General features: G+C 42.5%; 1 protein-coding gene and 1 pseudogene across 1 annotated transcript in view; one reads left to right on the top strand and one right to left on the bottom strand.

Annotated features, from left to right (window-relative positions):
- Window positions 1-16,449, top strand: part of SZT2 (SZT2 subunit of KICSTOR complex) — a 73,610-nt gene that overhangs the window by 14,829 nt on the left and 42,332 nt on the right. The window contains exons 2-4 of the mRNA XM_036257520.1: window positions 14,679-14,804; window positions 15,367-15,540; window positions 15,837-16,007. Of these exons, the coding sequence (XP_036113413.1) occupies window positions 14,679-14,804; window positions 15,367-15,540; window positions 15,837-16,007 (471 nt within the window). The remainder of the gene's footprint in view (window positions 1-14,678; window positions 14,805-15,366; window positions 15,541-15,836; window positions 16,008-16,449) is intronic.
- Window positions 9,556-12,059, bottom strand: LOC118626140 (annotated as a pseudogene).

Raw genomic sequence — 16,449 nt, 5'->3', positions numbered from 1 at the left:
TGGAACATCTTCTCGGGCCCGGGCCGGCGCGGGAGCGCTGTGTGATGGCCTCGGAGCGCCCGGAGCCGGAGGTGAGGGGCAAGCGGCCGCAGCGCTGGTCCCCGAGATCCGAGGGGGAGGACCCGGCGGCCTGGCGTGGCCGTGGCCTCCTCCGGGTCTGGGGTCGACCGGGCCTCGTAGCCTGGGCGGGGACCGGCCCAGCCCCGAAGGCCCATCCATTGAACCTCCTTTCTGGGGTTCGCAATTTCCTCAGGGGCTAAAGGACAAACTCATTGCTTTGTTTTGTTTGCTGAAGTTTCAGCCACGTTGCCGGCTCTAGGGCTCTCGGGTTCTTTGACCTAATAATGGTATTAACAAAATCTGTATTTTGATTTTCTGTTGCAGTTTCAGCGGAAAACAGGGCGATAGACTTACTTTGCCGGTTTCTGCATTTCTCCAAACATCGAAATCCCATAAACAGCATGAAATAATTTATTTCTAGCGCTCATGCTTAGCGAAAGCAGCTTTGGTTTCGTGAAAATATTTTTAACTCGGAGTGAAGTCTCCTTCCAGTATTGCACAGATAGCTAACTTTGGGCAAGTTTTGACTTTCCAGATCTTGTTTCCTTCTTTTTAAGATAACCTGTCTGATGGTGTGTTGTGAGGATCACGTGTATTAAGCCAGAAATGCATTTGAGGTATTCATTAGGTGGTAAGGACCACACAAGGAACTTCATATACCTTGTGTTATTCAAACTTGTGCAAAGAAAGTGGTAATTCCCCATTCTCATTTATAGATAAGGAAACTGGAAAGTGAGGGAGATTAAGTACCTTATCCAAGTGCTACTCAGTTGGCGAGTAGCAGAATTCTGGAGTTAGAAGCCCTGAGCATAAAATTGCTCCGATTTAGAAGGAACAACATCACTAGGAGAGGTGTCCAGTATTACAAGAGAATATATGAGTAGGTGGGAAGGGTGAGGGGTGTGTATGATGACACAATAGTAGTCATTACTTACTGAATGCTTACTGCATACCAAACACCAATTTAAGCACTTTACCAATACCAATTAATGCCCTCAACCCTATGAAGTGGACACTATTATTCCCATTTTTTTATCTTGTGGAAGTAGGCACAAAGATATTTAGAGAAACAAGGTTTCACAGCTAGTAAGTAGTAGAGCCAGTATGCCAGAAACAGGTGGCCTGGCTCCAGATCTTATGTTCTTAACCATAATATTTATAGTATAACTAAGAAAGTAGCCACAGGATGGTAAATCTGCAGTTTATTGGGATTTGATGTGATGAGACCCAAGATTAAGTAGGAAACTATGTCTTATTTAAAATAATCAGACAAGTTCACGGGGTTGGTAGAATAGTGCGTGCGTTAGAAATAACCAGTATTAAGAAAAACCATGAAAGCCCTGGCTGTTTGGCTCAGTGGTTAGAGCATTGGCCCGCGGACCAGAGAGACCCGGGTTTGGTTCCCACTAAGGGCTAGTACCTCGCTTGCAGTTTGTCCCCAGTCCTGGTTGGGGTCTTTTGGGTGGCAACCAGTCGATGTGTCTCTCACATTGATGGTTCTCTCTCTTCCTCTCTCTTTCCCTCCCACTCTATCTGAAGATAAATGCAAAAAATGTCCTCAGGTGAAGATTTAAAAAAAAAAAAGAAAAGAAAAACCATGAAAGAATTTGTAGTCTATTTTGTTATGGATTAAAATGAGAGGAAATAAAATTAACTTTCTAGGCAGATCATTTAAAACAGCACTGTCCCATAGATATCTAATGTAACCATATATCTAAACTTTCTAGTAGCCACATTTAAAAAGGTAAAAAGAAAACAGGAAAAAATTTTAGTAATGTATTTATTTAACCCTGTGTTTCCAAAATATTACTTCAACTTGTAATAAATATTTTAAACTTACGAGATATTTAACATTCTTTTTTTGTACAAAATCATTAAAGTCCAGTGTGTGTTTTACATTTCAGTACATATCATTTTGGACTAGCAACACTTCAAGTGCTCAGTAGCCCCATATAATAGTAGCTACCATATTGAACAGTGCAGATCTAAAGTAACTGAGTTGAAACACACTCCTGGGAGTCTCATTCAACCAAAGGTTAAACATTTGTTAAGTTCTTGATTTGCATTTCTGAAAATTTTATTTCAGGAAGTAAAAGGAGTGAAGAGTTCTGCCCCTGGGCAGAAAAGTGCTTGGCTTTTAGGATTGGGCATAGTCAGATTTAAGAAATCATTCATCGAATACTTAAAATATTTTGAGTGCTGCTATGGATTCCCAATTGTGCTAATTATCAGGGTGGATATGGAGCAGTATAAGACATGTTCCCTATTGTAATGGAGTAAACAAACATTGATTATGATGATAAGTGCTGCAAAGGAAAAATACAGAGTGAATCAGTGTTTAACAGGTGGTTCTTAACCTACTTTGTTAAGACATAGTGGGGGCAGGGGTGGATTTAGGAAGTCACTTCAGAGGAATGACATTTAAGCCTTCAGAATAAGAAGCTGCCCTGGCCAGTTTGGCTCAGCGATTAGAGCGTTGGCCTGCGGTGCAGAGAGACCCGGGTTCGGTTCCGCTAAGGGCGTGTACCTCGGTTGCAGTTTGTCCCCGGCCCTGGCTGAGTCGTGTGGGTGGCGGCCACTCTGTGTACCTTTCATGTTGATGTTTCTCTCTCTATTTTCCTCCCACTTTGTCTGAACAAAAAATGGAAAAATATCCTTGGGTGAGGATAAAAAAATAATAAAATAAAAGAAAAGAATAAGAAGCTATCCATGAGAAGAGTTTGAGGGCATCATAGGCAGAGGGAATAGTGAAGATCCTAAGTTGAAGAGTGTAGAGCCTTCAGAGAACTGAGAGGAAGCAGCTGCTAGTGTAGGTGGATAGTGTGACAATGAGAATCGTTAACATTGAGTGATTACTAAATGTCATCTAATACTTCTATAATCCCCATGAAATAGGTACTGTTATCCCCATTTTACAGATGACGAAACTAAGGCACAGAGAGTTCAAGTAACTTCACCAAGGCCTTATACTAATAAGCAGCAGAACCAGCTTTTGATCCTAGGGACTCTGACTCAGGGGGAAATAGGTGAGAGATGAGACTGGAGAAAATTTCAGGTTGAGGCTATGCTAGAGTTTCAGGACTTTGTCATAGTTATAGTGGTAAGGAGGCTTCAGACAGTGGGGGGCGGTCTACATTTTTCATGGGACTCTTAACAGAAAACAACACAGGGCTTGGATTATATTTTAACCACAAAAAAACAAATTAATGAGATGGGAATGTTTCCTGCTCCTTGTGTACATGATGTGCAGTATAGCACCTGATGATGTTTTATTCATCTTGTTATAAATGGTATGTAGGCCTCAAAGAATGTTCTAAAGAATGATAGGCTTCCTCTATCATTGTTCTGACTCTCCTGTTTAATTGCAGCAATGTCCTTATGAAGTAGATATTCTTATCTACGTGTTATCAATAAAGAGACTGATGCCTGGAAAGATTAACTTGTCCAAACTCACATAGATTGTAGTAGTAGAATCAGATTTGACTCCAGATCTCTTGACTCCAAAACCCTGCTTTCTCTTTGCCAGACTACTCCAAGAGTAATGCACTTCCAATTCAGGGGAATTAAATATTAGGGACTTGAAGCTTCGTATAAGTGTAGACACTGAGAACGCAACTGATTCAGGGATTCTTTTTTTTTTTTTTTTTTTTTTTTAATTTTATTTTTGTTACAGATGTTTCTCCTTTTTTACCCCATTGTCACCCTCCTCCTCTTCCCCCCTACCCCGTCTCCGGCATTGTTGTCCATGTTCATTGGTTATGCGTACATGCATATAAGTTCTGTGGTTTATCTCTTCCCTCCCCCCCCCACCTCCTCTTCTGACAGTTGTCAGTCTGTACCCTACTTCCACGTCTCTGGGTCTACCCTATTCCTCAGACTGTTATGCTCATTATATTTCACAAATAAGTGAGATCATGTGGTATTTGTCTTTTTCTGCTTGGCTTGTTTTGCTTAGGATAATACTTTCTAGGTCCTTCCGTGTCATCTCAAAGGATAAGAGATTTTTCTTTCTTACCGCTGCATAGTACTCCATTTTGTATATGTACTACAACTTTTTTATCCATTCGTCTATTGATGAACACTTGGGCTGTTTGCAGATCTTAGCTATTGTAAATAGTGCAGCTATGGCCCTGGCCGGTTTGGCTCAGCAGTTAGAGCATCGGCCTGCGGTCCTGAGAGACCCGGGTTCGGTTCCCGCTAAGGGCATGTACCTCGGTTGCAGTTTGTCCCCGGCCCTGGTCGGTCGTGCGGGTGGCAGCCACTCGATGTGTTCCTTTCACGTCGATGTTTCTCTCTCTCTCTCTGTTCCTCTCCCCCCCCCCCCCCCACAATCTACCTGAACAAAAAATGGAAAAATGTCCTCGGGTGAGGATAAAAAAAAAAAAAAATAGTGCAGCTATGAACATGGGGGTACATATATTCTTTCTGATGGGTGTTTCAGGATTCTTAGGGTGTATTCCTAGAAGTGGGATCACCGGGTCAAATGGCAGTTCAATTTTTAATTTTTTGAGGTAACACCATATTGTTTTCCACAGTGGCTGCACCAGTCTGCATTCCCACCAGCAGTGCACTAGAGTCCCCTTTTCTCCACGCCCTCGCCAACACTTGTTTGATGATTTGTTGATGGCGGCCATTTGATTCAGGGATTCTTAAACATTAAAGTGAAAGAATCACTTGGGGAGCTTGTTAAATGTAGATTCCTAAACTGTATCAACTCTAATTCATTTTGTTTGGGGTGGTACCCAAGAGTCTGCATTCAAATAAGCACCTCAGGTAATTTGGATGCAGCTGGCCCTTGGATTACACTTTGAAAAATACCAGTTAAGCTGCTTAGATCTTTTTAAGTCTTCTGGTTCTGATAGATTACATCTTGAATGTGAAGAAAACTTAAAGATGTTTTGAAAATGTGGTTGTTGACTTTGAAGGAACACATATAAGGGGGAGTGTTATGAGAATGGTTGAGTTAAGCAAATGTCTCTGGTTTCAAGAGAATGGATTCTGTAAGAATTGATTGATGAACTAGACTCCATCTTGGCCTTGGACAGTCAATTTATCATTCAAAATAACTTTTGAGACAAGGTGGAGAAATGGAGGCTATATAGTGTAATTATGCAGCCTACCAATAATCTGTAGAAAGTTTTCTGATAACACCGTGCTCATGTATATTCTCCATCTGGTTTATCCACCTCTCCCTCCTCACTTAACAAACCCTGCTGAACCTTCAGTGTCTCTTAAGATCCTAGCCTAGAACAGGTTACTTGGTTACATGCTATCATAGAACCACAATCTTATTTTTTGGTGAATAGACTCAATTTATAATAATACAATAGTTAGAGTAACCATTTTATTTATTTATTTTCCTCTGTTGAGTAAATTTTGTGAGAGTAGAGAATGCCAATTTTTGCTTTCCATTGTATCCTTAGGACCTAGCTCAATGCTGCCATTCAATAAATTTGTTGGCTGATGAATGAATGCATGCTCACCTTGGCTTTGTCTTCTTTGGACTTGAATGAGGACTTGATGGCATCCTGATCAAATTATCAAGGAAGTTGAGCTGGAAAGAGATTTACTAGAAGACAAAACAGCCCTCTAAGCTTTACAACAGAATAAGAGACTGAATTTATCCAATATAATAGGACTAATTGAATAATTGTATGTGTCCCAGAAAGCCAGCTGCATGAGGACAGACGGGAAGGTGGTGTCTTAGCAGCACAAGTGAGAAAGTCATGGAGGTTTCCTGAGTATGGTATGGTAAAGCTTCTAAAATATGTAAATAGATCCTAGGGGAGTCTGAATCGGTGACTTCACCTGGGTATTGTGTTCCATACTGGCCCCCGCATAATTAAGTTGACAAGTCGATCAGCCAGAGTTCATTCATAGGCATATGATATAAGATAAAATAATGAGGAAATTTGAAGCCATGCCATTTGAGACATTCTTAAAGAACCTGAAGATGTGTATTATGGAAAAGCAAAGACTCAGAGCTGTCATCAGATGTTTGATAGTCTCAGAAGGAACTGATTGATGACTTACTTATTATACTGATATGTGCATTTATACTTTCATACACTGTTGGGGCAGATGATGGTATTTTATAGAGGAGGAACTAAAGTTCAAGCCCATAGTCTCAGATATCAAATCACTCTTTCAAAATAAATCTAAAATAAATCTTTCAAAATGCTCACCAGGACCCAGGAACAGCAAAAAAGAAGACAATACTAGAAAAGAACAGACTAGTGAAAAACTGGTTTCAAAACAAAAAAGAGCACACAGCTTTCATGGAAGCAAAGGAAAAATTCAAATGATAGAATAGGCTAGTTTTTCCATAAAATGGATGGATGAGGAAGGATGGAAACTCTTAAACAACAAAGAGCAGATGTTGATAAAAGTGAAAAAATTAAGTATAACAGGTAAATTGATTGTGAAAGTAATTTCTTTTTCATGCATTTATTCAACAAATATTTAAGCACCTAGTGTACCTTGGCACTGGGTTAGTTTCCAGGGATACAGCAAAGAACAATATTTAGACACAGCCCCTACTTCCCTGGAGCTTCTAGACTTATAGGGGAAACAAACATTAAAAATTACACAAATCTCTCTCTCTCTCTCTCTCTCTCTCTCTCTCTCTCTCTCATGTCAGCGCCTTTCCCTTCCCCCTCTACCCCCAGGCTTATTACCTTTGCCTTTCTCCTAAACCCAAAAGACCCTTCTTTTGCTTCTGTTTCCTGAGCCTAAGCAGTCTAGCTGGCGCACCTCTACTTCCTCTAACTTTCTGGATAAACTTGCTCTTATAATTTGAATAAATAAAGAGCACATACATTTTTTATTGTAAACTGTGGTGGGTGTTATGAAGAACTATAGACTGCTTTGTGACTACCCAACAGAGATACCTAACAGTGCAGGAAATCATGGAAAGATTCATTTAATTAAACCCAGAACTGCCAAGATTTTAGTCCTAGAAGGTGGAGTGACCAAATGTCCCCAACTGTCCTTGTAGTGTTGACACGTGGAAGTGTGCTCTCCACCCTTGTAATTCTGGCTCAGAATTGGCCAGAATTCCTTTCCTTGGTGTTTCTTTACATGGCTGGAACAAGCTGGCATTTTAAACAATTCTTTACTAACTACCAAAGAAGGACAAAAGGAAAATAGTATCAAGACTAGTGTTAATATTTTCACACCCTGAGAACAGTTTTACTGATTACGATTAGTTCTACATGTTGAGTTTGTTTTGCTTAGACATAGAGTGAATTCACTTAGCAAAATTGTATTGAGCATCCTATATGCTAGACACTGCACTAGGCTCTGGGGATAGGGTGATAAACAACAGAAAGGACTGCTAAATTGAAGTATCCTTCCTGTTTTGTGTGTGTATGTTTTTAAATATGTTTATAGTACTTTTTTTTAGAGAGAGAGAGATGAAGGGAGAGATAGAAACATTGATGTGAGAGAAACATCCATCAGCCCATTCCTGCGCGCCCTCTACTGGGGACAGAGCTGCAACGCGGGCATGTGCCCTGACTGGGAATCCAACCTGGACCTCTCAATCCAGGGACAGTGCTCCAACCCCTGAGCCACATCAGCTGGGCTTGTTTTCAATTTTTTGGTTTTCAATTTTTTTTTTTATTTATTGATCTAAGGAGGACAGAAAGATACACATACATCATTTTGTTGCTCCACCCATCCATGCATTCATTGGTTGATTCTTTTTTTTTTTTTTTTATCCTCACCCGAGGACATTGTTTCATTTTTTGTTCAGATAGAGTGGGAGGGAGAGAAAGAGAGAGAGAGAGAGAGAGAAACATCAACGTGAAAGGGACACATCGAGTGGCTGCCACCCGCACGACCAACCAGGGCTGGGGACAAACTGCAACCGAGGCACGTGCCCTTAGCGGGAACCGAACCTGGGTCTCTCTGTACCGCAGGCCAACGCTCCAACCGCTGAGCCAAACCGGCCAGGGCCATTGGTTGATTCTTATATGTGACCCAACTGGAGATTGAACCTGAAATCTTGGTGCATTGGGACAACACTCCAACCAACTGAGCTACCCAGCCATGGCAGGATATTCTTCCTGTTCTGATAATACTCTGAGCCCCAGCCTATCCTTTTTTAGATAAGACCCTTGGCAGGGATCCAGCATAGTCAATTTACACAGGAGAGTGGTAGCTAATATCAGACCCACACCAGCTCAGTCAATCCTGTTTATGAGAGTATCCCACTCTGAGAACCTTGATCAGAGAAAGGGAGGGCAAATAATTGCTGCAATTTCTTTCATTGCCAGTAGATCCCTTTTCTGATTTTAGGGGTTTAGCAATAAGACTAATTTGATGGGACCTTTTGAGGAGGTTGTGGTTAGAAGTGATAGTAAATAACTATATCAATTTTATCTAGCTAACTTGGAAATTATTCTGGCACTTACTGGTTTCTTTATTTATTTTTTAACCTCACCTGAGGATATTTTTTTATTTATCTTCAGATAGAGTGGGAGGGTGGGGGAGAGAGAGAGAGAGAGAGAAAAAAACATTGATGTGAGAGAGACACATCGACTGGCTGCCTCCTGAGTGACCCTGACCAGGGCCAGGAATGTCCCCTTGACCGGAATCGAACCTGAGACTCATTGGTCTGTGAGCCGACGCGCTAACCACTGAGTAAGACCAGCCAGGGCCCACTTACTGGTTTCTGATGCTACCTTAGTCACCCTTGACACCTTCCTTTTTGTCACTTACTTTCTCACTTCCAGTTGATCAACAGTTCTTGTCTGTCTTATCCTAAAGATCTCTTAAAATACAACTAAGCCTCTCTAGCCGGTTTTACTCAGTGGTTAGAACATTGGCCCACAGACCAATACCTCGGTTGCAGTTCATCCCCGGCCCTGGTCAGGGTCGTGCAGGAGACAATCAGTTTATGTGTCTCTCTCACATTGATATTTCTCTCTCTCCCTCCCTTCCTTCCTCTCTATCTGAAGATAAATAGAAAAATGTCCTCAGGTGAAGATTAAAAAAAAAAAAAATACTGCTAAGCTCACTTGTCTCAAAGGTTAGTTCAAGCTGACTTTTGGGTTTTTTTTCTTAACATGATTTTCACAATGAAAGGCAGTGGTAGTTTTATATTGTAGTACAACTCCTTATCTCCCCTGGGACCAGTCTCAAGCAGTTCACAGAATGGTTACTTTGAGTAGCTCTGGTCTAGTCTACTATCATTTCCCATGGCCATTAGGGAAACACTTTCTGAATCACATGGTAGAGGGATATTTTTGTTTTGTAACTGTAGAAATGTTATAATTATAGATGCAGATTACAAAAAAGAGGAGGAATCTTGTACAATAGAAAAACAAACCATTCTCAGCCAAGTGTTCCTGATTATATTAAAGAGTGTCAGTAACTTTTAAAACTAAAGAGGAGTGGGGGCAAGGGAGGGTGGAGAAGGAAATGTAGAAATTTGTGTGGGTGGGTTCAGCCTCCTAACGCAGGGAAGCTTGGCAGTGCCTCAGTATGAGGTTACCACAGAACGTGCTCCGGAACGCCTTGTCTAATCAGCCGCTCACAGTTCCACCGAGGCAGAAAGTGCTGGCTGGTTTTGTTTTAATAGGACTGTAGTACTAGCATCAACTTCAAATTCTCCATAGTCTTTTAGACATCACACTTAAGTTTATAGGTTTTTGAGAGGTTTCATGTCTTGTGTAATATCCAAACCTTCATCTCCTCTCCATGACCTTATATAAGTAGCAAGGCACTTTTTATGATGATTGAACCATTCTATTTATTCAGCAGACATGTGATAATGTAAAATATTTGGCAGACCACTTCTGTATTCCCATTATAGTGGGTCATACAGGTATGCTGCAGTATAGCATCAATTTTTTAGCAAAGAACAGTATTGAAATTTGATGGTTGGTATCAGATCACTCCGTCCACCTGACTTCGCTTCATTGGTTTTGTTCATATAAAACTTTCATCTCCAGAACTTGCCTGGGTCCATCCTCCTTTTTCTTTTTGTTCTTATAAACCTTTTTTTTTTATTTAGTTTAATACTGTTGTTTATTGACCAGTTAGACACTCAATTCAGAGTACTTGCAGGTTTTTATCATTTTAATACAGCATCTATTTAAAGGTGTCAGATGTGCTTCTCTGATTCATTACTAAGCAGTAAGACCCTATTCCACAAAAAAGTTGTGTTCCTGCCTGGCTGGTGTGTCTGGGTGGATTGAGCGTCGTCCTATGGACTGAGAGGTCTAGGTTCGATTCCCGGTCAGGGCACATGCCCGGGCTGTGGACCCGATCCCCAGCAGGGGGCGTGCAGGAGGCGGCCGATCAATGCTGCTCACATCCCTGTTTCTCTCTTCTTTCTCTCTCCCTTCTTCTCTTTGATTCTAATCTGACATCATGTAGATAGAATCACAGCAATTTTCTTAATTCAGGTGAAACCAGTTGTGGGTTTAGAAGTTGTCTGGATATTTCTGCAGGCTGTAAGTCCAAGGTCAAGGTATCAGCAGGATTGGCTTCATTCTGAGGCCTTTCTCGGCTCGAAGATAGCCACCTCCTTCCTCTGTCCTCCCTCTGTGTTCTCTGTTCTTATAAACCTTTATAAGGATATTTCCAGGGGGTGATTCAGATTGGGTTTCTAGCCTTAGGGGAAAGTCCGAAAGCCTGGAGTAGGAGCAGAGGGAACTAACTTGCTGCTGCAGTCTGGCTTCGTGGATGCTCCCTTTCTGAACAGCATCCTCTCCAGTTCAGGCCGCTGATCTGCAGTAAGATGCTGAGTACTCAGGGGAAGGAGGCCCCCACCCCTGAGACCACGCCCAGACCCCAGTGTAACAAGAGTCAGCCACTCAGCCTTGCCCCGACCATGACACAGAGTGTAGTTGTGTCCTCCGAGAATCAGAGGGAATTTTTTTATGAGACTGACGCGCTACCTACTGCGCTAACGAGGCACCTAGAGGGAATTTTTTAAATGCAGATATGTTGCTGTCCTGCTGATGGGTAACTTGACCTAACTCAGTATAAAAGCCAGAATCCTAGCCAGGGTCTACCTCAGCCCAGAGTAGGGAAGCAGTATAACGGTAGAATTTCCCAGTGTGTGATCATAGATGATACAGAGACAACACAAAATAATGCTGAATCACATCAAATAATTGTGTAAATTAGCATTTTGTCTTTCTGATTATGTCAGAGTAGCCTTTCTACTTGTAAACTCCCATCATGTTCCTTCTTGTAACCACTTTAAATCTTTTCTGCTCTTTTTTTTTTTTTTTAATCCTTACCAGAAGATATTTTCTCATTGATTTCCAGATAGAGTGGGAGGGAGGCAGGAAGACAGAGAGAGAGAGAAACATCTATGTGAGAGAGACACATCGATTGGCCACGTCCCACATGACCCTGACCAGGACCAGGGATGGAACCACAACTGAGGTACGTGCCCTTGACTGGAATCGAACCTGCAGCTCTGGTCCTTGGGCCAACACTCAGTCCACTGAGCCAAACCACTTTTATTTCCTTTTTCTTTTTTGGTACGTGCCCCTAGTGGGAACTGAACCTGGGACTCTCTGGTCCATAGGCCAAACCACTTTTCTGCTCTTAAACCCCTAGTTTAATCCCTTTATTACTCACTTTCAGTAGATGGGCTTTGCAGCTCCTCACACCTGGGTTTGACTTCTGACCATATACCTATTAATCATGTTAAGTTACTTAACTTTTTTGGATCTTGGTTTTCTTCTGTTAAATGTTTTGTGTGAACAGTGAATGAGGTTACCTATGTAAAGATCCTACTGTTGCACGTCTGGTAATAACCTGTAGTAGTTAATTTTATTCTATTCTTACTAAGTGCCAGGCACTGTGCTGAGCACTTCATATGCGTGATTTCCCTTAATCTACATAACCTCGGTTTTCGAACACCTCCCATCTTGAACAGTTGGGTTCTCCACCAGGTTATTCACGGGCAGGGGAGGAGGGGATGTCTCGGCTATTGAACAGTACTTCGGTTCTTGACCTGACAACCCTTTCATGCTGATACCTGTATGATCAGTCTGGATCTCTCGGGTGACAAATGAGAGAATGTGTGAGTATGAGTCAGTTTACTGCTAAACCTCGAGTTGTTGACATCTCAGGAAATTGTGCTGTAACTATTGGTGTGTGTGTGTGTGTGTGTGTTTGCTGTTTATTATTATTAAATAAGTACAGTAAGTCACCGTGAGTCCTAAGAAGGTTAGTGATAGCAGCAAACTGAAAAGGAAAGTTGTGAGAACAATGATAGAACTTAGATATGTACTGGATATAAGAAAGCTTAAAATGGGCCCTGGCCGGTTTGGCTCAGTGGTTAGAGCGTCGGCCTGCGGTCCAGAGAGACCTGGGTTCGGTTCCCGCTAAGGGCATGTACCTCGGTTGCAGTTTGTCTCTGGCCCTGGTTGGTCGTGCGGGTGGCAGCCACTCGAATGTGTCCCTTTCACGTTGATGTTTCTCGCTCTCTCTTCCTCTGTCTCCTTCCTACTCTATCTGAACAAAAAATGAAAAAATGTCCTCGGGTGAGGATAAAAAAAAAAAGAGAAAGGTTAAAATGGAATCATTTGGAGGTCTGGAATGGATTAATTCAACTTACATTATTTCTAATGGGAAAAACGATTCGGATTTTGAACAGATCTCTTTTCCAACAGCCTTCCAGGGAGTGAATTAAGTTCGAGAACTGAGGTTCACTGTATTAGAGTAGTATTAGGATTATCTCCATTTTACAAATGAGGATACTGAGGTTTAAAGAGGTTAAGTGGTTTAATTTGGATTCAGACCTAGGCCGTCTGAATCTTAAATTCTTGCATTTAACCTCTACAGTTTTACTATTTTTTTTTTTTTAATCCTCACTCAAGGATATTTTTCCATTGATTTTTCAGTTAGAGTGGGAGGGAGGGAGGAAGAGAGAGAGAGAGAGAGAGAGAGAAACATTGATGTGAAAGAGACACATTGATTGGTTGCCTCCCACTCGACCCTGACTAAGGCTGTGGATGGAACCGCAACCAAGGTACGTGCCCTTGACCGGATTCAAACCCACAACTCTGGTCCACAGGCCAACGTTCTAACTGCTGAACCAAACTGACCAGAACTACAGTTTTACTATTGAATGTATTTTAGATGCTCAGTAAATATGAGTTTCTTTCCATTTTCATCCCTGCCATTTCCCATATCATTTCTATATCTTTCTATGCTTGCCCTGTCTTAGAGAAGACTTTCTTCATATTTAGTCATTGCATCTCTGCTCTCCGTACTCTTCTCTGACATTAGGTACCTTCTATCATTGCTTCTCCAGAGCTATTTGATCTATCCTCCATGCATATTTCCCCATTTGGGAGTGGGGGAGAACCACTCTTTTCAGCACCCCATTTTCATTGACTTCTTTCTGTTCATTTCTCTACCATCTCTCTTCAGTCCTCGCAGCCTGGCATTTTCCCCTTCACTAGTCAGGGACTCGGGAGGAGAAATTTGAAATTTGTCTAGAACAGAAGGACAGTAATCTTTTCATCTGAAGCAAGAGTAAGGGAGTAAAGGAATGTTACATGTAAGGATTAATCAGGAAGAAATGTTGGAGGAGTTTAGACCAGCTGACCCTTATTTTCTCTGTGAAACAGTAGGCACATTTATCTGCCAGGACTATGGAGATTGAGGGATTGGAAAACCCTCTAAGGCAGCCGTTCTCAACCTATGGGTCACGACCCCTTTGGGGGTAGAATGACCCTTTCACAGGGGTCGCCTAAGACATAACAGTAGCAAAATTACAATTATGAAGTAGCAGCGAAACTAATTTTATGGTTGGGGGTCACCACAGCATAAGGAACTGTATTAAATGGTCGTGGCATTAGGAAGGTTGAGAACCGCTGCTCTAAGGGAAATGGGAAAGATTGCTGACCAGGGAGAAGTAAAAAGATTGGTAAAGGCCTGCCAGAGGTGGCAACTTTTCTTCTGTTAAAGAGCAGCTGGTGTGGTACCTGTATGGATAAGGGAGAAGATCAACTTTAGCCTGAGTCAACGTTTGGCAGGGCTTATGTAGTAAGGACAAGGGCATGCGCTAGGGAGCTGATGCTTGTCAGGACATTGAACCAGCTGCCGAGAAGGCAATGGAGGGAAGGACCTAGAGTGTTGATAACTGGAAAATGTGGTGGTGGGAGATTGTGACCCACAAAAGTTTGATTTTGAGGTATTCAGCAGGCTTACCATTTACCCAGTGAAGATTCCTTTAGTTCCTGCTGTTCAGGATTATTGGGAGGAGCTATGTGGCATTACTGAGTGTCTGCTGTATTTTAAGCCCCTTGCCAAGCATGGGGACACAAAATATAGGGCATGATACACAATCCCTATTCTCAAGGAGCTCATAATTTGTAGGAGATACTCACATAAACATTTGATAATGTGTGACGGTCACTTCACCTGCATAGAAATCTGTAAGGGGAATAGGAGCAAGGAGCTTAGAATTGAATCCTTGGGTACACCTTGCATGGTGGTGGGAGTAAACTTTTCACCTCTGGTGCTTTGTCTCTCACTTATGGATTGTGAGCTCCTTGGACAAGTTACTTGCACAGTGATCTGTGTATATGAGGAACTCAGTGAATTTTTATAAATTATTAATATGTCTTTGTCCCCAGGTGGAAGAAGCTGGGCAGGTGTTTCTATTGATGAAAAAGGATTATCGAATCTCCCGAAATGTTCGCTTGGCTTGGTTCCTCAATCACCTGCATCAAACTGTGCAGGCCATGCCGCAGGAAATGTTGGTGAGGCCCAGAGACATACAGGATTCTAGGGGCTGGCTCAGAAGATCTGTTTTGTTAATCCTCACCTGAGGATATTTTTTTCCATTGATTTTTGATTTTTAGAGAGAGTGGAAGGGAGGGAGGGAGGGAGCGAGAGAGAGAAAGTGAGAGAGAGAAACATCATTGTGAGAGACATATTGGTTGGTTACTTCCTACACTCACCGCGACTGGGGCCAGGGACCAAACTTGCAACCCAGGTATGCACCCTTGACTGGGAATTGAACCCAAGACCGTTTGGTGCTTGGGCCAACGCTCTAACCACTGAGCTACACCAGCCAGGGCAGATCTATTTTTTTTAAGAGGGTACTGGAAAGAGGCAGGAGACTAACTCTGGGAGGGGCAAGTGCCTACAAGATGATTCTACAGGGGAAATATTGTTTCATTTTTCAGATAGGAAGAATATGTGTTGAGTTGTAGGAGGTGGAGCCAATGGTTGTCATTTTGGATATGGAAGTTCAGGTCCTGGGAAGAAAGGGGTGACTTTCTCCTGACCCTTTCCTTTTCTCTTCATCCTAATTACCAGCTTCAGTCTGAGCAGGAGTTGGAAGTCCTCAGTATCCTGCCCCCTGGGTGGCAGCCAGATGAACCAGTGGTTCCAAGGCCATTCCTCCTTGTACCTTCCACTCAGGTCACCTTCTTGGCTTGGCAGTATCGATTTGTCATTGAGCTGGACCTTAGCCCATCTACTGGCATTGTGGTAAGGGGCTGGAGGGAGACAGTGGGAGAAAGGATGGGGTGGGTGTGAGGAGGAGAGGGAAAGGCTTGGGAGAAATGAAAAAAATGCTCTCAGCCTAATGTTGTGGAAAGGAGACAGGCTGTAAAGGAATGGTGAGTGTTTAAAGACAGATCCTATTCCAATGGTAGCACTGTATTTGGGGTGTGATCAACCTGAAGATAAGAGTCCCATTGATCCATGAAAGCTGCTTGTGTCTGCCCTCTGTTCAGGGCTGCCTTTGCTTACCCTTGAGAGATTTTTATGTGCATCGCCCACAGGATGATGCCACAGGGGAGATCTTGTTTGATGAAGTTTTCCATGCCCTTTCTCGCTGCCTCAGCGGGTTGCTTCGGCCCCTTCGAGTGCCTGGATCTTGCATCGACTTCCAGCCTGAGATCTACGTAACTGTCCAGGCCTACTCCTCAATTATCGGCCTGCAGTCCCACCAGGTATTGCATTCTTTCTCCCAGTCCTGTGACTAAGTCCTTACACTGTCTCTATTGCCTGCGCTCAAAGTCCCCAGCTGTGCTAGCTTCTTTTTTTTTGGGGGGGGGGGTATGTGCCCCTAGCGGGAATCGAACCTGGGACTCTCTGATCTGCAGGCCAATGCTCCAACCGCTGAGCCAAACCAGCCAGGGTTCTTAAACCTTTTTCTTAGTCATCTCTCTAAGGCTCTCTCCCCTTGAAAAGAATTAATTCCTCTGGCCTTTTATTCATTTTTTAAAATATGCTTTTATTGATTTTTTCTTTCTTTTTTTTTTTTTAGAGAGAGAGGAAGGGAGAGCGAGAGATAGAAACATCAATGTGAGAGAGAAACATCAATCAGCTGCCTCCTGCATGCCCCCTGCTGGGGATTGAGCCCAAAACCTAGGCATGTGTCCTAACTGGGAA

This window comes from Molossus molossus, unplaced genomic scaffold (genome assembly GCF_014108415.1).
Source record: "Molossus molossus isolate mMolMol1 unplaced genomic scaffold, mMolMol1.p scaffold_m16_p_12, whole genome shotgun sequence".
Lineage (NCBI taxonomy): Eukaryota > Metazoa > Chordata > Mammalia > Chiroptera > Molossidae > Molossus > Molossus molossus.
The sequence above is the reverse complement of the archived record's forward strand: the minus strand, read 5'-3'. Positions and strand labels throughout refer to the sequence as shown.